At 36.2% G+C, this 22646-nt stretch overlaps 1 protein-coding gene and 2 long non-coding RNA genes across 4 annotated transcripts; 1 reads left to right on the top strand and 2 right to left on the bottom strand.

Moving 5' to 3' along the window:
- Window positions 1–1124: 1124 nt before the first annotated feature.
- Window positions 1125–4792, bottom strand: LOC106177615 (uncharacterized). Its single transcript, XR_015333253.1, has 2 exons — window positions 3169–4792; window positions 1125–2229 (listed from the first exon to the last, which is right to left on the bottom strand). It is a non-coding gene; the product is annotated as an uncharacterized LOC106177615 (long non-coding RNA).
- Window positions 4793–5549: 757 nt separating this feature from the next.
- On the bottom strand, window positions 5550–9342 carry LOC147763732 (uncharacterized). The gene is made up of 2 exons (XR_015332944.1): window positions 8995–9342; window positions 5550–6462 (listed from the first exon to the last, which is right to left on the bottom strand). It is a non-coding gene; the product is annotated as an uncharacterized LOC147763732 (long non-coding RNA).
- Window positions 5992–22627, top strand: LOC106177602 (kinesin-like protein KIF23). Of its 2 annotated transcripts, XM_087005081.1 has the most exons (23): window positions 5992–6126; window positions 6931–6991; window positions 7590–7682; window positions 9106–9141; window positions 10537–10642; window positions 10889–11025; window positions 11292–11590; window positions 12058–12170; window positions 12530–12651; window positions 12958–13060; window positions 13800–13879; window positions 14245–14364; window positions 15667–15811; window positions 17094–17149; window positions 17645–17747; window positions 18098–18306; window positions 18587–18697; window positions 18914–19234; window positions 19648–19741; window positions 19950–20089; window positions 20417–20502; window positions 20938–21036; window positions 21523–22627. In XM_087005081.1, exons 1-23 carry the CDS (start codon window positions 6116–6118, stop codon window positions 21545–21547), a joined length of 2670 nt encoding a protein of 889 aa, XP_086861207.1. In that variant the 5' UTR covers window positions 5992–6115; the 3' UTR covers window positions 21548–22627. The 2 variants fall into 2 exon arrangements, with proteins under 2 accessions (XP_086861207.1, XP_086861208.1); XM_087005082.1 differs by lacking the exon at window positions 9106–9141.
- Window positions 22628–22646: the final 19 nt, after the last annotated feature.

Below are 22646 nucleotides of genomic sequence, written 5' to 3'. Positions count from 1 at the left end.
TAACACAAAGTTAAAATAACAAAGCCAAATGGTTGAAAGCAACAAGAATGAACAAATGGACAGAAATATTAACTTACAAGTAGCTGCTCCAAAGGGAGTAAATAGTTACGTGTGATTGTCACCTTCCACGCGGCATATGGAAACGAAAGTGCATGAAGTCAAAACGAGGCTGATATGCGGTAATGGCGAGTTTTTACACAACTGTGATTTGATTTGTGCTATTCCTGGCATGTGGATGAAGGTAAAGTTCCTTACATGCTTACATTGACAGAAAGCTAAATAAATTTGCCACAACTTACTGATAACTCAAAATTCCAACCTGTTCTTTAATAATGCAATCTTTAGAGTTAAACTTCCGTTGTACATGTAGCTTAAGTAAATTTTCGATTTCAAACTCCCTTTTGTAGACAAAATAGGTTTTAGAACAACTTGGGGAGCATCTACATGATTTGAAATTTACAGCTTAAAATGACAGTATACATAACAAAACTCTTTCTGACAAGGGGGGGGTTAGGGGGTCCTGATCCCCCCCTTCGGTTTCTGAAAAATATATCACACCAACATTCCCCTCTTGTAATTAGAATTTTGACTAGTTAAATCATAGTTCTAAACCGTACCAAAAGGCACTGTTTGCTCTCCAAAACACACACACACACACACAAAAAAAAAAAAAAAATTCAGGGTTCTTCAGCAGGCCCCAAACCCCACACCAAGAGGGCGATGGTCGGCTTCGCATCCGAGGCATGCAACCGTTTGGATTTATTTATTGTTTTTCGGAAATATGCGCCCCTAATTACGCTGTTTGATCCCATCCACTGGATTGTAGTAAATATTATTATTGTCGTAGTTGAATATGCTTTCAATGGCGTTGATAGCTGTTCTGGTTTACCCCCACCCCCAAAAGAAATTTAAAAAAAAAAAAAAAAAACGCCGCTGTGGCGTCATCAGCTCGAGCTAGCAAATTCATTCCGATGTTTTTTTTAATGCGATAACATTACCTCATAAAATTACAATGTTTATCTCTGCTTTATCTAAGCAGACAAAAATCCTAATGTTACGACCCCCTTAACTCATGGACTGCAACTGCAGAAAACCGAGACAGCATCACGAGTTGATCCAAAACATACCTGCTTCATATAAAATTTATTGGTTGCTGCACACATATCACACATCACGTCATAGTTACTGTAATCTAACAATTATCAATGTGCCATAAAACACGATATCCTTAAAGTGAATTAAACTGAATGCAATTTAGCTAGAATCCCCTCGGAGTCATATCAACCTTGATAGTATGATAGGGTTATGGGAACCCTACCCTCTACCAGGGCGAGTGATAGATTTTTACAGATATTGTGAATATCTGTAAAAAATCTATCACTCGCCCTGGTAGAGGGTATGGGAACCCAGTCATACAGCTTTTTGTGAGAAGGCTTTTCATAGTTTTAAGTCCATGTGACAATGTGTTACTTTGGTCGTGTGTGATTCGAATACGTACGTGATTCAAATCCGCTTAAATGAAACGATTCCCACCACCTCTCTTCATATTTACAACTTATTCAGCTTTTACAACAGTCGATCACTATTTAACCTAAACACACGATCCATAAGCAATTCTGCTTCTGCCGCTCATTTGAAGAGGGGTTTCGTCTGTATCGTTCTCATCTTCATCATTCCGCCTACAGATGCCCTTACAAGCCCATTTAATTTTAAGCAATGGTCTTGCAATGCATTCACAGAAACACATCAACATACATTTCAATTCATCGCGGTATGGCCTAACACTAATACAGTACAGAAAAAAATTAGACGCATGATTCAAGTAAAAAAGAAGAATGAAAACGGAATACACGTAAGAAAACTTAATTAGATCTTGGTCACTGCCAGAGCCGTAAACGTCAATGATTCCAACCTGTATAAAATTAAATCCCGTGGTCAAAATACAATACGATGCCGTGACCAGGACCAACATTATTGTGACTTCTTTTTCCGCTTTTTCCCTTTCCACGTCGTCCTCTAAGTCACCATCATCACTAGATCCGTAGAAGTGATTTGGTACGCTGATCTCTTCTTCAGTTCCTCGCGATCGTTTTCTTGCCAAATATATTTGGTACAGTAACCAACCGTTGATAACAGGCAGTAAAAGGCATGGTAAGGCCCAGTATATCGCAAAAGCTACCCACTTGTACACATCATAGAAGTCCAACAACTCCAACAACCCTGGAACGCCTGAAAATAGATCGAGGTCATAAAAAGGGGAACATTTGTGTCACGTCAGTGACATAGTCACTTTGTGCAATATTTGCATAGTTTTGACTTGCCCTAGTGTTTTTCGCTTTAGAAACTTATATTTACTATATCAGGCCACCCTTCAATATATGGGAAAGAATCAACAGCAATTAAAGTGGCATAAAACAATTATACATATATCATAATGTGAATAAAGTTACCACTCTTTTTGGGTGGAATATGTATTTTTTTAGCTATTTAAAAAAGATGACAAGGACATATTTCCCGATAATTACTTTACAATATCATTTTTACAATTTGGCCATTTTTATCGCTATTTCAATGGATAATGGTTCTTCTTAATTTCAAGACGGAGGAGGGTATGATTTTAAAGGGATAACAACTGTTCGTTTTGGCGATAAACAAAACGGATTGTCCTGGGGTAAACGACGATATCCCATACACTGTACTTACCAATGTCTTTTTTTTTTCGCAATAACTTCTTAAGAAATTAAATAATATTACGGACGTATTGCTATCTATGAAGGTCCACGTGGTCTGATGGCAAGCACAGATCCCAGAATAATTGCGGTAACTGCTGTTTGGGTGGTAAAATGGAATTTATTGTATATTTTTGATTTGTTTAAAATGTATTTATTATGAAATATTAATCTCATACGGACAGTTAATATCCTTTTTAAATTTGCTCTGAAAAAACGGGGTGGAGTGGAAACGATATTGAGAAAACGAGTTGGTCTCTAGATTATTGAATAAATTGAAGAAGCAAAGATGCTATTGCATTTATGTAATTAAGATTCATGAATAATTCAAGATTTATTGGTCATTGTTGTATATAATTCGTCTCAGTGAACCTTTTTGCTAGATAGCATCTACTGTATACATAAACCTGCCTATACGCACTCGAAGCTAAATACTTACCACAGTCATCACAGTCAGTACAGTTTCTGCACCTTTCATAGTGGAGTTCCAGTATATCCCTGCTATCATGGTATATATTCCAACAAACCCACTTACTGCATTCCTTGAAGTATATGTTGGTGAAGAATATGCAGATATTCAAGAGCACCATGGCCAAGACAATTACCACGATATACAAACGAGTCATCTTAATAGAAAAGCACCTCTCATGAGCACAAGGGTCAATAATTCTCATAAGTCTCTCGATGCTCATGACAATCAAAGTAATCCCGCTAATTTGAGGTCCGCAATACACCGTGAATACAGTTATTCTACATGTCACTTCACTGGCCGTCATCACAGGGGTTAAGAGCTCGTATTCAATCCAGTAAAAAATACCATTTATCAATATCAATATGTCCGCCACCGCTACAGCGATCAAGAACTGACAGGTCGCTACACGGCGGAGTTCTTTTCGGGCAAAAACACATATGGTAAGTGTATTGCAAATCAACCCAATGCAATTGATAAGCGGCCGGCCAACGTAACGGATATAGTCCGATATTTGAGCGTCGTGTTCGTAATCAGTTCCGCTAACGTTGAAATAATCCGAATAATGAGTGCGAATCCTTGCAGTTGTGACGGATTCTTTTCTTCTTACTTGTGTGCACTTAAGATAATCTGTTTGCGTGCAGTTGCCCAATTCAGGCTCTGGTAATGACCCATAAATATTCGTCTGGACATTTTCCCAGTAACGCTCGAAAACTGTTACAGCGTATCCTTGACAAAAGAACAGGAGCAATATCGTCGAAATGCCAAATTGTTTTGCCATTGTAATCCGTCGCTTCATCATCTCGAAAGACTTAGGCCTAATGTAAAGGAACACTTTGATAACAAACTGTCTTCCTCACAAGTCAGCATTAAAATGATATCAAATACGCAGCCAGACAGAACATTACCTAACTTGTCTACTGAAACCACCCTGGGGTTCAAGGGACAGCAAACTCATCGCTCTACTACATTTATCAGTTTTATCAACAGGCATTTGCCTTTTCCTCAAGTGGCGCCCTCACGGTCGACCGGACTACGCCATAGGATAGGATAGGGGTGGGATGTGATTGGGTGAGATGGGATGGGATAGGATAATATATAAGATAGGGAAGGATAGGATAAGATAAGATAGGGTACTACAGGATAGGGTAGGAAAAGATAATAGGATGGGATGCGATAGGATCTTGCCGTTTTAAGTTTCAATGCCCTTAGAAACTCAGGGTAAAAACCGTCTTCAGTATAAACAGGCCAAGGGTATTTGGCGGTTCCAAAGTCTGTACAAATGTCTACAATATCCACACACTACTTTAAAAACTGATAAAAATGTCCTTTTATCTTTCAAGGGCAAAACTTGCTAGATTAAGCAAGTTTTGCCCTTGAAGGTGTGATGTCTATAAGAAATGAAGTATATGATCAAAGATGGGGAGTCTATGGCCCCATTCAGAATAAGAGACTATAGCTAGTCCGCAGGTCAAATATGGCGGACCCACTTGAATACTTCCCCACGGGATATCTATTCAGTGTCTATTAGCAGATTAGGCGGAAAGCCTTGTAGTTGGTCGCCATATTTGACCCTTGGACTAGCTAGTCCCCTATTCTGAATGGTCCCTATGTTATAATATCAACCCCCACCCTCCTTGGCCTGGTATTTTGGTATTTTAGAGGGCGGACAGTGTCATTTGGTACGGTTTAGAACTGTAATTTAGCTAGTCAAAATTCTAATTTCAATAGGGGAATATTGGTGTGATACATTTTTCAGAAATCGAAGGGGGGGGGGGAGTCATCTAAAGCCGACGCTAGCTTGTAGGGGCGGATCCAGGATTATTTGAAGGGGGGGGGGGGGGGGGTTCGGGGATGCGAAACCCCATTGGCGTGGGGTTCGGGTCAAAATTCTAATTTCAAGAGGGATCATTGCAGTGATTTTTCCATAAATCGAAGGGGTGTCAGGACCCCCCCCCCCCCCTTAATCCGCCACTGACTTGCAAAGATCGTGTAACGGACGAAAAATAAATTAAATGTTGTCATAAAAATTATCAAACTACATTTCACTGCCATCCATTCAGCCAGTGTCAAATGAAGCTCGATTGCAGATTGTTTTAGGCACATAAGGCACTTATACTTTCCGGAAGTTTGGCAATTTATCGGCTGATTTAATTTGCATTAAAATTGCCCAGATCCTCCCTCCCAAATAACGAGATTTGTTACGTACATGTAGCAGGAAGGTCACCGTGGGTGTTTCCTTTTACTTTAAACCAGATGCATACAAGCTTGCGATTGAAATGTTTAATTTAATATTAAATTGTACTGAATATAAAATTGTAAAGTTAGAGGCAAATACACAAAATTCAGTATCGCTATTTTAGGCTACAATTAAGTATTTATTCTCAAGGATATTTTTCACCCAAACCCAAAGTAGATGTGCAATTGAGGTCATGGGCATACTCTTGAAAATATTTAGTGCCCTGATTGCAAACTTTGTTTGATTATTTTAGGGTCCCACATGAATAAGTTTTTATCAAAGTTTCACCAAGGAGTTATAACTCCTTGGTTTCACGTACTCTCCTGAAACCATGATTGATAAAAAAAAATTCATCGTCTAGCCCCAAACAGGAACATAGGCCTACGTAACTGTCACAAATGCAAAACATCCAGCTGTGAAACGTTTTACTCATTTTAAAAATTCAGTCATCTCCTACAAGTATAACGCTGTAAAAAATTATAATAATCTGCTGTAATGCACCTCTATGTTGGGTTTGTGCGTTTCCAACAGGATGTACTGGTGGCTTGTCTTGGACTCAGATGGCGCGCGCGTGTTGTAAAATAGCGCAGTCTGATTGGTCAGTTTCCCGGTTCGAATTATTTGAAAAGCAGCAGAAAGGAAATAGATAAGTGCACATTCTTCAGAGGAAAAGAAATAATGAAGCCACAGTAAGTAAACTCTATGTTTTGTAGTTGACATGTCCTTAGAAATTGTAAAACTCACATCTGAGTGTAACTCAGAAATAGTAGAACCTTCATCAGAAGGTGTATTCAGTTCAAGACTCGAAAGAAAATTGCGGCTGGCAGGACTGATCGACTTGAAGTCTGCTAGTTCTACAGTTACAGAAAATGTTGCCTCTGTTAATTATTCGTTGTCTGAAATACGTTGAATAGCTATTCCTTCTCTAATTTCTCATCCAGTTGTTTTGTATCCAGCGTAAAGTCACCTTTGGAGTAGTCACTTGTGAATCCACGCTCGTCTATATACGTGATTAGTTGGTGAATCTAAAAAAAAGCATGAAAAGGTCTTAGTTTAAAACATTTAATAATTAAAGTACAAAACCTAGAACAAAGTTGGTAAAGTGTTTTAACGATTTTGTACGATTTCCTTACACAGTTTGGTGATTGAGAACCCACTCAATATAAATTCAGTACAAAAATGAAATAATGATCGGGCAACAGTGAAGCAAAGTGCAGCTGCCCATACATCTTAGTGGTAATCTACCTGGAAGTCCAAAGCAAAAAGAAAAGAAAGATGCTCCATTACAAAAGCTTGGCAACTGTGTTCAGAGGACCATTGTATAATGGCTGTAGCAGCAGAGACTACTGTGCACAACCAAAAACCAACCTTCATCTATCTATCTAACCATTAACGGAAATTCAATCTGATTAGATGTAGAGAAAAAGCTTTTGCTATAATTTTATGCTCTGTCAAGTCCATTTTTACTGAATTATTTACTATTCCTTTTTCAGAAGAGGAAAGACACCCAGGAAAATCCCTCGTCAGAATTCACAGCCAAAGGACCCAGTGGAGGTTAGATTATTTTCTTAGGTCATAGCTGTCAGTGTGATATCATTTATAGGGAAACATCTTCAGTTGAATTATGCCATACAGCAGGCATCTTTTGAATCTTCATCACTGTTTTTTCTCATTTTCAAAAATTGATGTCAGCAAGGTTGTGTCAAACCCACAATTGCAAAGGCCAAAGCTCTGGTGGATTTCACATTCTCCTTGCTCACTTCTACCACAACCTGTCTAGAACAAAAGACCAAGAAATAGACGATTGTATCTTTCATTCACTCATGCAAGGTGTGCTTTGTATACAAGATGGAACATCTTGGCCTAGCAAACTTATAGCGACAGGCTTTACATGCCTCACTGTAGATTTACCATTATTTGGTCAAGTACATGGATAATTGATACAAATTTAAGCTAATAAATGTGACAAAAATGTTATAAGAAAGCATTTTAACATTTGCTGTAGCCAATTCAGATTTGTTTTAAAGTATTTTGCTAGGTTGAGCTTAGCTTTATTATATATATAAAGTTAATTTAAAAAGGGTCACCGTGTGTTTTAATTTTTAACTTTTTTTATTTTATTCATTTACTTATTATTATAATTATATTTTAGGTTTATTGTCGCATCAGACCACCAGATGATCCAAATATAGAGACCTGTGTGAAACTACTGGATGAAAGAACTGTCCAGATCAGCCCATCAGAGGTGAGGGTTCTGTCAGAAAGTCGGCTTCATTTGCCACCTTGAGAAAGAAACTTATTTCTGCAGTTGTTGAACTGTGCTCATTCTCTTGTGAGTCCAGTTTCAGTCAAATGGAAATGTTGAAGTCAATTTATCTTTGGAAGTAGGAAGGATTTTCTTTATTTTAATTTGGCCAAAGAACATATTTTGCATCAAAAAAGATATTTCACGTGAGCCAAGAGGGTGACAAAACATTTGGTATTTTCTGTAGCCAAATTGATGTCTTAAGCATTTGCATTTGACTGATGATTACTGTATGGCAGATAAGTGAGTCCTGATCACTTTTTGGTGGAGGGGTTGTTTCTTGCACTATAGTAGAGGGAACTTCTGATACCTTAATACGTCTAGATTATTAATTTTTCAATTTTGTCTAAGGGGTCATCCAATTTTATCATCATTATCACAAGTCTTCAAACGCTACCCTACTCTTTGTAGACTTGTGAAAATGATAAAAAGGGATGATCCCTAAACCTGGATCGGAAGTAATATGATGGATAGATTCTTGTGTTGAGATAGTTTTACGTCAAAGGCTGTAAGTAATTTATTAGTTGATTAGTTATGTCATTAGGCCAAAAAGCAGCTGAATATCCATTTTGTCAAAGTTGTGATATCTAAATGAAAAAATTACATGATATGCTTTAAAAATAATTTTACTTTTCTAATTCAAGCCTATTTGGGTCAATATTTTGATGAATGTTTAATTGCCTGCCCTGTCTCTTTTCTTTCTACTGAACTATATTTCACACCCCTTATTAACTAGGATTGGACTTAACCTAGTTACTTACACAGCACTTATATTTCATGTTGGTCAATGGTGTTGTTGATTCCGTTGAAAATTCATCAATTTCCTATGGTGGCAACTTCATCATGACCCCATTATCGATAGTGAAAGGCAACCTTGAAGTATAAATACAGTGACAAGTCACAAGTCAGGGATGAGATTTTTCTGACTATTTGCGGATTTCTTTTTGGCAGTCAAAAAACGATTGGCCCAGGCAGCCTCCTGGACCCCACGACAAATTTTCCAACATATTAAATAAATTGCAGTATTTTATACTTACTAGTAAGTGAGTAACTATATCAATTTTTTTATGTGAATCTTTCAAAGTACATCAAACATTGTATTGCAAATGGTAGAAATCACATTGGAGATATTATTTATTAATATTTCAATTTCCAACTAATGCATTGTTCCTTTGTTTTTAATAAGCATTTTATTTATGTGTCTAGATTGAAGGGACACACACTTAATCAGTGCATGCTAGGTGGAGGTTACCTTTGTTGAATTCTCTATCCATATTTGGCTTTCCTTTTCTTCTCCTTATTTCATGATGATGATGATGACTGCTTGGTAATTGCTAATTGTGTCGTCGCTTTATTTTCTCAGAATTCCCAGGCTTACAAGAATGGTGTCTACAAAGAGGTAAAGTGGAGTCAGACTAATTCATTGTCCAATTTGGAAATGTTAGATTATTACTGTAGAGGGCAGAAGAGAACCTTATCTATATATTTATATATTTCTACTGATGCTTGTCAAGTCAGACATGGTCAGCAAGGGTGGAAATATATGCTAAACTTGGCAAGTACATTGATGTTATAGTACAAATGACCTAGCATGTCTGGAAATTAATCTTTTTAATTGATGGAAAATTGTGATTTTTACAGATCTATTCTAAAATTTTAAGTCATCATTTATTAGGATTAAAACATTTGTTATTGAGTGGTAGCAACATTATTGAAAAAAGCAGGCTACTTTATAGTTCTGTGTAGTAAAAGCACAACAAATGATTTATGGAAATATAATTTCATCATTATAAAATGATGTATCTGGAAGTTTGATAATTTTTCTTCATCGAAAAGGTCAAGTCATTACTATATTAGTTGTTGTTCTTGATATGGTGAACTTGGTTCACCCTGCCTGTATATAGTCAATAAGTGAACAAGAAATCTGCATGTAGTGAAAAATGTATGCATGAAGAAAGTGAACTGCATTTTTTAAAACTTGAATGAGGATGTTGTAGTAGGTTTAGCAACTATGATGTTGTCATTCTAATGGGAACCTTTGATTCATGAACATTGTTTCAAGGAGAAACCATATGACTGGCCTAAATAAAGTACTTGGTTGTCTTTCTATCTAACAGATGCGAAGGAGATTGTTAAGAAATATTTCTTTACATAATAATGTAGTTCAATGCACTTGTTGAAGAAGACCCATAAAACATGACACTTCATTCATAGTAAACATGTATCAGTTTGAAACTTAGTAAAATGATTAGATGATTTTTTGGAGTAAAATAAAACAAACCCTGAGTCATAAATGTAGCAACTTACTTTAGTTTTAACTGTGTCATGAAGCAGTTGATTACAACCAGTTACACAGGGTTGCTCCAAAAGGGATCGTCCAACCATTTTATAAGGACAACTTATAAAGGAGCTCAGAAACTCTTAAGAGTTTTAGCACGGCAGTTTTATGTTATTTATTTATTTTTTTTTTTTAAGGCAAGTGTGTTTATGCTATGTTTGTAGCTTGCTCTAATAGCCTGGCTGCTAAATAGAATTTTCTTTGTCGAATATACGTGATATTTATAATTCACAAGAAATTTTTCATTTTGTCCTTTGTGATAAACATTAATCTCTCCAGTTATAGTGGACTTGAGGTCTCCTTTTCTCTTATTGAACTGTCATTTTATTTCAGACCCATAATAATTTCAGATATGTGTTCAACAACCTTGTTTCACAGAAGGCAGTTTTTAACATGGAGCTGTCTAATTGTGGAGGACTGGAGATCTCATTTTCTCTCATTGAACTTCTTTTCCAGACCCAGTACGCCTTCAAGTATGTGTTTGACGAGTATGTTTCACAGAAGGCCGTGTTTGACACTGTGGCCTCTCCACTTGTGGAGGACTTGCTCAGAGGGAAGAATGGTTAGTATGAATTATATGTGGTTTTTGTTACATAAATTTTTTTGGTTGGTTAAAAAACAAGATCCAGGTTTTGAATTATCTGAAGAAATTAAAATGTGGTTAAATAATTTAATCATTTCTTGTTGACTAGAGTTGGATTTTGCTGTTGTTGTTGAATAAGCGAACACAAGTGAGGTTTAGAGGTTAAGCTTCTGATATTATACTTATACTTTGTAAATACATTTTCACACCGTTTGCTATCCACAGGTTTGATGTTTACCTATGGCGTGACGGGCTCCGGCAAGACGTACACCATGACAGGGAAACCCTCAGACCCAGGTACTCTGGTCAGGTCTCTGGATATGATCTTCAACAGCATATCCTCAGTACAGGCCAAGAAATATGTGAGTAGATAGAGTATTCCCCTGGGTTAATGCCCATTGGTGGTACATCCAATTTAGTTGTGGTGCCATGTGGATAATCACATTAATGAATGTCAGGAAATATTTAAATAGTTTCAGCTGTGTGTGTATCTTATGTGAAGTTATGTGCATCAGCAGTTTTTTAATTAAAGCCAAGAAATGTCCTTGATTTTGCTGTTTACTTCTTCAGCCATCGCATACGATAATTAAAAATTAGAATAGTGCAAGATTTCATACCTCCTTATTAGGTGTTCATGCCAGACAAAATGAATGGCTATGATGTCCAGACAGAGGCTGATGCCATGGTGGAGAGACAGAAGCGGGACGTCATGCCCAGGTTCGATGCCCCACGCACCCCCGCCACACCAAAGAACAGCAAGAAGACTGTGGAGTTTGGCGATGCTCCCAGGATCACAGACCCATCCAGGGTGAATGATATTGAGGAGGATAACAACTATGCAGTGTTCGTGTCCTACATTGAGATTTATAACAACTACATCTATGACCTTCTGGAGGAGCTTCCTTATGACCCAATTACAGGCTACAGGTAATAAAAAAGACAATGCTCCTAACAAAAATTATATAGTTTTAGAAAGACTTGCACTTAAAAAATTACAATTAAAAAAACAGCCACTTTAAAAAACCTATTTTGTGATATGAATCAAAACACTAAATGTATGTTTTTTGTGTAAGTTAAGGTCTTAAACAGTTTATTAGTGTCTCACCCCTCTTCCTCTTAACAACCACCACATCTGTAACAACTTAGTAAAGAACAGTAGTCGACAGAACATAAGTAAAGGAGGATTGGGGATTGTGATGTTCACATTGGAAATTGATTTATGGAAATAACTAGAACCTGTGACAGGTTTACTCTGTCGAGACAAAGGGATGAATCATAACATATCAAAATTAGATGTTTTAAAGTATATCATGCCACATGGTCAGCATGCAGAAAAATAGATGATCAGGAAAGAGTGACAGATGTCTCCATGGACGTGTATGTTTTTGTTGTAGAGCGCCCAACTCCAAGATCCTCAGGGAAGATGGTGACCGCAGCATGTATGTGAGCAACTGCACAGAGGTTGAGGTGAAGAGTGCTGAGGAAGCCTTTGATGTTCTTCTCAAAGGTAACTTTTAAAATGCTCGGACATACTTTATGCTGAGGGTTGCCTCTTATGATATATTCATGTTTGGTTCCTGTCACATGTATTGGAATTATTTTCTACTGCAGATATATCCTCTGTGTGTTATCTTGGACCACTTACTAGTAGTCGCTAGTCTGAATGATGTATGGTTTGTAATTTTTTTTTTTTTTTTTTTTTAATGGTGGAAATGTAGCTACTGATAAAGGTTTAAGTTATTTTTTCCATCATCTATAGTATTCATCTTCAGACTTGTATTTCTATGACTGCTGATTCCAGCAATCAGATTTATGGGATTAAATAGTTCCAGGCACAGGCTGAGATGTTCTTGTATTTATGTTCAGGTCAGAAAAGAAGGAAGGTGGCTCACACTGCTCTAAATACAGAGTCCAGTCGTAGTCACAGTGTGTTTAACATCAGACTGGTGCAGGCTCCACTGGATCCTCTTGGGGAGGAGGTTTTACAGGTACACAGACAGTTTATCATTGTTAATAAACAAGAATTTATCATTGTTGTTAATTAAACAAGATCAGTTGGGTGTATTCAAATATTTTCTGGTTGAATAGAGAAGTAGAAGTACAGTTTGTGTCTGTGTTTGTTGATATTTTTAAACTTACCAAAACGAAGAGAGTTTCCTGTATTCATTTGGATATCTAAGATTTTTAATATAACACCAGCAATTGTCCCAGTTTGCATAAAAATATTTATTTCCTGTCAAGAGATTGCCTTTATTTTTAATGTTATTTATTATTGTGTTGTTATTATTATACAGGACAAGTCTCGGGTGTGCTCCAGTCAGTTAGCCCTGGTAGATCTTGCTGGAAGTGAGAGATTAGTGAGGACAAACAATGTTGGGGACAGGCTGAGAGAAGCTGGTGAGCTGATACTTTACTTCAATACAAAATTAAGGGTTTCTTCTGGATAGAATTTATTTTTGCAAAGTCAGATTTATTAATCAGTACTGAGTTTATGAAAAACAATGACATGTTTTATATTTTTCTTAGTCAAATAAGAATGTGTACAGTATTTGGCTTTAATTTTACTATGATGAACCCAGTTGTTGTCTTCTAGGTTAAAGCAATAATAACTCTTCGTTTCGGCCAAAAAATGAATTTTCCTGGAGTAAACAACAATTTTCCCATACTTACCAATGGTTAATGAATCCATTTTTACATTCAAAGTTAGTCCCTGGTTTTTTTCTAAAAAGTTTGGTTTTTGGTTAAAATCTCTTAAGAGATTTTAACAGAGTATAGACATCAGTGGAGGTCACGTGGTCTAAAGACAAGTTCAAATATCAGAATAAAAGCTATAACTGCTGTTTTTGTGGTAAAACAGAATATATTATATTTCTATGAGTTATTCACAAGGTTTTTATTGTGAAATATAGATCTCATACGAAGAGTTATTATTCCTTTAAATTTTTTAAAGTGGTGAACTTGTTTTAAATGAATTTATGCTTTTATTGTTTTTATCTATTAGTCTACATAACACATGACTCCATGAAATCTAAAAAAAAATTGCGAAATTAATTTACAAAGTAAATTTACGACGAAGGGGATTGGTTTTAAATCCAATTTTAAAACTAGTCTTGCTATTTCTTCTGTCAATATTTAGGTAACATCAACCAGTCTTTAATGGCACTTAGAGCATGCATGGATGCATTGAGAGAGAATCAGCTTCTAGGAGCTAACAAGGTAGGTGGATGCAATATGGCCTTTTTGTATCAAAAAATTGACTGAAGACTGAAGTGTTTTTGAAATTAATGGCTGTTAGGTTATCATGCTGTTTGGTGATTCATACAGAGATAATTTAAAACTATGCTTAGGAAAATACCCCAGGTCTTATTTTGACAGAAGAATTAAAAGACTGAAAGTGTTAATTTTATGACTGAAAATTTTGGACCACTTCAGTTCAGAATAAAGCCGTGTTAGTTCACTATAAGAAAGTAGCTATCTAATCAGTCTAAAACATTAGCAATTTCTATTTTTGCGTATCAGCCAAGGTGCATTCAAATACATCTAATTTTCATATTACTAACCTTGTTCCTCTCTTGTTCCAGATGGTGCCATACAGGGACTCCAAACTGACCCATCTCTTCAAGAACTACTTTGACGGTGAAGGGAAAGTCCGCATGATTGTCACCGTTAACCCAGCAGCCAAGGAGTATGACGAGACAGTGGTTAGTTGTTGTAGTTCTCATATTGTAACAGGAGTTAAATTGCACTCGTGTATCTCTGTTTTTGTTAATCACTTTTGATGTCTGTGTATGGGTGGTAAGTTTTATCTGATAAGTTATCAGATTAGTTGCTGGCAGCTGACTGTTATATTTTGAGATAAATGTGAAAAAAGCATGTCTCTGTCTACCTCTGCAGACTGTAGACCACAGTTTATTTTTTTCATCCTTATCTCCCTGGTTTTTATCACCTTGGGAGTTTTATTATTATTTTATTTATTTGTTTTTTTCCACATGTACTTGGTGTTCAGCTAATCTCACATCAAGGGAAAAGAAATTCTGGTTCAGTTAAATTTTTTTTTCTATCCACAAAATTTACTACCGAATTATGGAATTTCAGATGAGAATGAAATCTGAACATTTTTTACATGTAAATGTATTTTCCCTTATCATTGACACACAGACTGCTTGTTTACATCTGTCAGTCATTAGTAGAATATCTTGACTATTTTGATAAAAATACACAATCTACTGGCTTGATTGACAGGCTGGAATCTGAATTGCGTGTTTAAAAGCATAAATCCTATACCCCTATATAGCAAAAATAAATAATTGAGAGCTGATACTTCTTGGAAAATTCAAGTTTTGTTATTTTAAGGTCAACATACATTGTGCGGCTTGCTTGCTGTTAGGGAATATTAAAGGGATAATAACTCTTCATATGAGATCTATATTTCACAATAGAAACATTGTGAATAACTCAAAGAAATATAATATATTCTGTTTTACCACAAAAACAGCAGTTATAGCTATTATTTTGATATCTGAGCTTGTCTTCAGACCATGTGACCTCCATTGATGGCTATACTCTGTTAAAATCTCTTAAGAGATCTTAAGAGATTTTAACAAAAAACCAAACTTTTTAGAAAAAAACCAGGGACTAACTTTAAATGTAAAAATGGATTCATTAACCATTGATAAGTATGGGAAAATTGTTGTTTACTCCAGGAAAATTCATTTTTTGGCCAAAACGAAGAGTTATTGTCCCTTTAAGCATTGTTAGTTATAACTAATAAATGTGTTAATTTTTTATTTTTATTTTTATTATTATTATTATTATTATTATTATTTTATCAACCTGTGTCATATGTTCTGAATAATTACATGTAGGCAATCTTTTCATTTTCATATGCAGTGTGATATGAAGGTGTATATGTCCTTGTATGTCTTATTGTCTAGATAATTAATAATGACAATCGCAATTTAGCCTTATTGGTCCCTGATATGCTGTGCTGTGTTGTGTTCCAGCAAGTGATGAGGTTTGCAGAGGTGACCCAGGAGGTCCAGGTGGCCAGACCACAGCAGGTCCAGTTTGACTATGGACTGGCCAAGGGACGCAGGAGGATGAACCAGCAGTACAAGGAGGCCATGACCAAGATGGGGGAAGAAGGAAGTAAGAAAATAGTTTTATAGATCTTATTTTAAATCTGAAAAATGTTATTTGTTACAGTTCAGAGTGTGAAATTTTTTGTTGGAATTTGAATTTTTGTTTGGTGGTAATGGGGGCATTTGACATTGATACTTGATACTTTTCCCTTAAATACTTTATATAAATTGTACCTTTTTCAAAGTTATTTACACCTCATAAACATGAATTATTAAATGCTAATCAAACCCAGAAGTTGCTTCATTTTGAGACAAACCTTTTGCCCTTGTGCCTGTTAAGCCTTTATTTGAATTTACTGCTTTCAATTATATTTTTATCATTTTTTTTCCAAATACTTGCTTAGAACAACCTGTGCTGAAGCATCCTTACTATGTGCTTTTGGCAGAATTCTCAAGCATAAATAACCATGTACTTTTTTTCTTCTTCCTCTCCCTGAAATGCAGGCCTGGCATACAGTGCTTGGCAGAAATTTGCATGCAGGAACTTTGGGCATGGTAATGAGTGTGTTGTTTGGTTGTTTGTGTTGATTTAAGGTCAAAGAGTAGTGCTTTTATACCAAATTTAATTAATTAATTTATTTATTTGTTTATATTTTTATTCTTCTGTCTCTCTCCCTATCTTTCTCTCTTTCCCTCTCTCTGCTAGAATGACTTATCAGGGCTACTCATTAAAAAAAAAGCTTTACTTTTGTACTAACCCAAACTTAATCCTCATTATTGTGGGTGGTGTACAGTGTTCTTGTGTGTATCCATTTTTCATCCTTTTGTATGACTCTACAAGATCATCACCTGCCAAGAAAATAGTCCTCTGCTAGTATTAAAGCTTACTAGTATCTTCCCAGTGAAAGTGAACCCTTGATAGCAGTAGCCAGTTGCTGTTTCAGTTTGTCACAGTTGTTCCAATTTTTTCATCATCAGAAATTGAGTGGAATATTCTAATCTGAAGTGTTATTTTATTAATGTTCAAGATGTCAGATGCCAACTGTATGCTACATGCACGTGCATAGCTATTAGAGCTAGAAAATGCACCTGGACTTAACCCACACTACAAAGCATAGATTGGCAACAGTTGCTGTGATATTTTCTTCAATCAACAGCTAATGTTAGAGTTACTGTCTCCCCAATTGTTTTTGGTGTCTGTCAATTTTCTTCTTGGGGAATGAGACTACAGGTGTTGATTAAAGAGAATATTATAGTAAAAGAGCACAGCAGATGAAATTCTTAGAAAAAAATATTGTTCTTGAAAAAGGATTAACTCCTAGGAGATGATTATCTGTTGTTAATTCTAGGCACCTCCCAGAAGACACTGGCTTACAGCATGGGTCCATCATTTCCAGCATTACAGGTATGGAAACAACTGAAAGACTTACTTTGCCTTGATTGACCTTTCTCTTTTATCCATTCACCCATCATTTTCAGTGAGGTACTGTTGATAAAGTATAGTAGAGTGATGATTTTATTAATTTCATTTATTTGTGTCATGATTATGATATGAATGCATGCATGAATACATGCTAGAATACATGCACAAAGAGTGAAGCTACGAGCTGTTGTCTTAGAAAGTAATATGTAAGAGCCTGCAGAATATGGGTAATTTTTACTGATGTGCAAAAAATTGTACTTGAATGGATTTTTGCCATCTTTTATTCATTCCCACACTGGCTAGTGTTCATTATTTCTGACACCACCATTCTTCAAACCCTGTGAAATCTTGCTCCATTTGATGAGAAGTCGCAAGTCACTTGTAACATCCGCACTGTAAGATACACTGAGGTATGTCAGGAAAATATCTGGCCAATCCTCATGTTTTTAATATTTTATATTTGATTGTTCTTTCCAGTTGCTTGATCCTAGTGATGAAGGCGTCATAGTACCCCTGATACAGTTCTTGGCTGAGAGGGAAATGAGGAGGAACACTTTAATAACAGATCTGAACAGTAAATGTAAGTATTGTGATCTGTGATGAGACCAGAAGTAGTAATCGTTTCTATTATATTCCTTTCAAATTATATTTCGAGCACATTCCAATTGAAATCTCTTCATGCATGAAAGCTCCCTGATATTGAAGAGTGGTTTTAATTTGTTGTCAGATTATATATATATATATATATTTTTTTTTTCAATTTGTATATTTACAATTTAAACAATAATATTATTGTGCATAGAAGGAACTGAGTACTCTTGCAAATTGTGTTTTTTTTTCCCCCCCACAAGTCGCATGTCATTATTCTAGTCTTTGACACTTTCAGGTTTTTAGAACAAAGTGAAATTAAAACCTGTCTTCTGTTTTTAGTTGATCAGTTCCGTGCCCAGTTGTTGAAGACAGAGAAGGAGAACATGGACCTGAGGCATCGCAATGATGAGCTTGAAAATCTGCTTGGAAAACGCGACAGCAGCTTTGAGCGGGTGGAGAAGAAACTGCGCAGCCTGCAGAAGAGTCACGATCAGCTTGAGAGGAAGAATACTCAGTTTGAGAACATGAAACGGGAGCTGGAGACAGAGGTATGCTTTGCAATTTATTTATTTATTTATTTTTTTTTTTTTTTTTTAAATTATTTTCTACACTGATGCTTAGTCTGTGGGCCTGCCTGTGCTCTATATTAGTTATATTTTACAAAAAAGTGCAGATTAGCCAAAACTCAGGCTGCTTAATTCAGACTAGACAAGAATGATAAATGGGCCTCAGTTATTACTGAGTCAAGAAAATCAAATTTTGAAAATTTTAGCCTAAAATTGTATTTGTTTTTGTGTTGTTATTATTATTATTATTGTTTTGTTTTAGCTTAATGAAAAAGACTGGAAAATCCTCAGAGAAAAGTCAGAAAGGGAAAGGATGAAATGTGAGTTCAAGAGCAAGATGGTACTCACCCAGCAGCACATGGAGGATCAATTGGTAAGTTTTTTGTTAAAGGGGCTCACTTTGAAGGCTTTCAGCTATTAATAACATCATCATAGCATTGGATTCATGTTGCAGCACCACCACATTTAAATGGAAACTACATGTTTGATACTTGCTTTGATTGAATGCTTTCCCCCTACTTGAATTTCTTCCTGTTATACATGCAACTAGTAATCTCTTAGAGCTGAGTTTGAATTTACAATTATTTAGGAAAAAGAGAAGAGGAAAATTGAAGAAGAAGCAGAGGCCCAGCTCTTGCAGAGAGAGCGCACACTGCAAGCCTTGAAGTCCATCATAGATTCTAACGAAATTGATACCCCGACTCAACCACCAGTCAAGGCACCAAGGAGAGGCCCCGCTGTGGCCCCTAAGCCACGCTACATGACCTCCACCATCGCCTCCAGGGTGCAGACCAAGTCCGACCAGGACCTGCGCTACACGGGGAGAACACCCAAGCCTGCCACCAGGTCAGGAAGGACGTATGGTCCTAAGGCCACTGAGAGGAGGGCTCCATCTCCACCACCCAAAGGGGTAAGTTACCTCACTTAGCCTGATGAACTTGCCTTAGAGGGGTTCCTTTGGGCTTAACCATATATTGTGTAGGTCCAAAGGCTTAAAAGCAAGGCCTTCCCCAAAATACCATCCAGCCGTCATTTGAACATCCTTTAGCCTCAAAAGACAGCCTATTTTTCCAAAGACGGCTGGATGGCTTACGGAATTTTTGGGTAGGGCTTGCTTGGGTTGGACTCCCTGTAAATCGATGACCATATTATAGATTGAGATTTTGCACCCCTGTACCCAAAATCCTGGGAAAACCCCTGTTTAAAATGCATCAAAATGTTCATTATTAGCTTCATAGTGGAAAAAATATTACATATAAGTATATTTGAAAACAATTTGAAACAAGATGTGATAACCAATGTGTATTGACCTTTGATATCCAGTCCCAGCCAGTGTACAACCCTAAGGCTCACAGACGCTCCAAGTCTTCCCATGAGGTGTGGCTAGAACACAAACCTGCAGGGACTATAGAGCTGGGTAAGTCAGCATCTTGTCAATTTATCACAAAGAAATTATTGAGTCATGTGCAGAATTATCATCCTCTCGTTGTTCTCTCCTAGTGTTGTATAATTCTACTGTATCTTGATATATTTCACAGCAAAGTTGTAATCTACAAGAGAAACTTCATGACTTGACACTGAAATTTCACGACACAAGGCCAAATTTCATGACCTGTCTGTTTCAGATACGGTGCTGCAGCCCAACCTGCGTAAGAAGAAGTCTGTCAGTAAGCTGGAGGTGAAGGACACCATGACCGCCTCCAAGTACATTCTTCAGCACCAGGAGCAGGCTTCAGATGGGGAGATGCAGACCAAACTGTATAAGGTATCTGCTGGTCTTTTATTTACTATTATTTGATTATTATGATATTTTAGTTGCTTCCTTTTTTTTGGAAAAATTCAATTAAAGAAAGCTTGGAGTCTCTGAGAAGAAATCTGAACAAAATATGCAAATGATAATGATTCTTGCGTATATATTTTTATAATTTTTTATCACTGAATGAAAACTTTTTTGGCAATATTTAAATTGTTTGTCTCTCTCAGACAAAATGAGTTATAGCCTCATAGGTGTGAAAAAAAAAAGAAAAAGAAAATGAAAATTTGTTCCCCAAGTTCATAATTTGACATCCCTTATCTCTGTGATGTGTTCCAGGCCAATGTAGTCCCCACTGCTGGTGGCGGTGCTAGTGTGGTCTTCAATGACGTGGAGACCCTGCGACAAATATCTCCTGGTACCAGGTATGTACAGGTGCCCATATATTAGTAGTAGGGAGGCCAGGCCGAAGATTACAAGATATATAACTGGGAAGTAAAAAATAAGGAGAATAGTGTCCATTTCAACTTTTTTGTATTCCCAGACAATGAAAGAAAATCTTAGAGATTTGTGTTTTGTGCCAAGCTTCAAAGCAGAAAAATGCTTTCAATCAAATTTCAAAAGGTTTTTTTTCTTTCACCAAACTGTAGTTAGGCTGTATAATGTTAAAATACTCAACATATCCGCTTGTTTCAATCTACTTATGATGATAATCTTATCCAGACATTAGTTTTTATTATTAGGTTCTTGAAGAATGACATGTTGATGTTAAAGACTAAAAATATTATGGTTTTTTTGCTGTTCATTTCATGCCTGTTTATTTATTGAAAATGATATTTATATATGTGTAATGTTTCCAGAAAGCGCAGGTCCCCACAGCCCAAGGCAGAGGACTTTGAAGGTCAGTGGACGGACACGGAAGACCGGTGTGCAGTAGCTTTGGAGGGCCACGCCACAAAGTAAGTGCTGAGCAAATGTGGGTCTATATCCAGGCCTTGTATCACTCCTTTTGGAAGGAAGCCTTCCCTGTATGCTTCTGTTGAAGTCTGTATTTTGCTCAGTTCATGTCAACAAGTAGTGCTGCGTAATTTTTTCAGTGTGGTGGTGTGTTGTGTCTGGAATCATTGCCATTCAGGTATCTGTTTCTCTGTCCAACATGATCGAGGATTCAGCATTCTTTAAAAAAAATGCCAGATGGCATTGATATAGAGTAGGCTTTAAAAAAGAAAAGAGAATGATTCACCTTGTTCTCTTCTTTAAACAGTAAAAGCTTCATAATGGTTACTCTCAGCATTAATAATTTGCTACTTTCTGCTTTTCAAGTTTATCTTGAAAATTAATATTGCACTGCAGTAATTATTTTTTCTCAGTAGGTTTAACTTAAAATATTTCCAGAAGAGTATTTTTTGCAACTTGTATGATTCTTTTCCTGTAAATATTTCCAGGAGGTCCAAATTCTCTGGTGTGTGAAATCTCTCTGACAGTCGTACTGCCTTGGGTGCACTACTTGGAACAACTGTTAGAAATCCACTCATGGAGGACCTCAGTTTTCAACCATAGATGGCACCTACTTCAATACAGGACATGGGACTTAGCTCCGTTGTTGGCATTTATGCTGCTTTTCTAATTTTGTACATATTATTTAATCATGTCACTTATCATATTTAACAGCTGTAATTTGACAGGTTTAAGACTTAGACATGTTTTATAAACAAAGGATTTTAGAGAAACATTTAAAGCTTCATCAAATATCAAAAAGATGTGTTTACGAAAGTCCAAGTGATCATGCACAGTTCTTTTAGTTATATGAAATAGAAAAAAAAGAAATTTCATTTAAGGAAAATAAGTACGATCAGAAAATGTGCCACAGGATGGGGATCTTTTGTTTTGATATATTGCTTTTAAATGAATAACCTTTTACCAAGATGCAGGAAATAATTCAAAGATACTTTCATAGCATTATTTTAATATCATTTTGAAATTATCTTATTACACAAATTAAACCTCTACAATTTTGATTAGCATCTGTACAGTAGACTTAATTGGATTTAGTTAAACTTTTTAGATATATTTTCACAATAGAAAGCATGAAATGTTATCTCGAGGTGGGGAAAAAAATCTCCAAATGCATTTTGATGTATGTGTGTGTTCTTGTGTGTATGATCGGGGTAAATGTGAACTTTTAACTGCAGCCCTTTTCTAGATTTTTTTTTTCTTTTTTAATGGAGAAATATTTACTTTTTACTTACCATCCCTAGTATTTGAAAAATCCTTCATAGTTTAAAACAAAAGGTTATGTTAGGGCAATTGCATATGACCAGTTGGTTTATTATGATTGTTATCATTTGTCAAAGTTGTGAATAACTACTAGCTTTGTTTATTGATCAGAAAGACAGAATAACTGTGATACAGAGATTAGTTTTGTTTATTTAATATTATCTTTATGTTGGGCTGGCAGTCGTGTCATTTCTGTGAATGTGCTACATGTATGTTTTAAGGTATTGTGGTTGTCTTTGAAAAATTTGAGAAAAATAAAGTCGTGCAATGAAACTTGTTTTTGTAGCTTTTT

The sequence above is a fragment of the Lingula anatina genome, chromosome 2 (genome assembly GCF_051362555.1).
Source record: "Lingula anatina isolate TDL-2025a chromosome 2, LinAna3.0, whole genome shotgun sequence".
NCBI classification, from domain to species: domain Eukaryota; kingdom Metazoa; phylum Brachiopoda; class Lingulata; order Lingulida; family Lingulidae; genus Lingula; species Lingula anatina.
This window is presented reverse-complemented; position numbering and strand designations above follow the sequence as displayed.

Excerpts from the sequence above, each read along its gene's own strand:
- LOC106177602 (XM_087005081.1), top strand. Across the intron at positions 7,683-9,105 it reads TCCAGATCAGCCCATCAGAG|AATTCCCAGGCTTACAAGAA; the intron begins GTGAGGGTTCTG and ends TTATTTTCTCAG. Across the intron at positions 21,037-21,522 it reads TTGGAGGGCCACGCCACAAA|GAGGTCCAAATTCTCTGGTG; the intron begins GTAAGTGCTGAG and ends AAATATTTCCAG.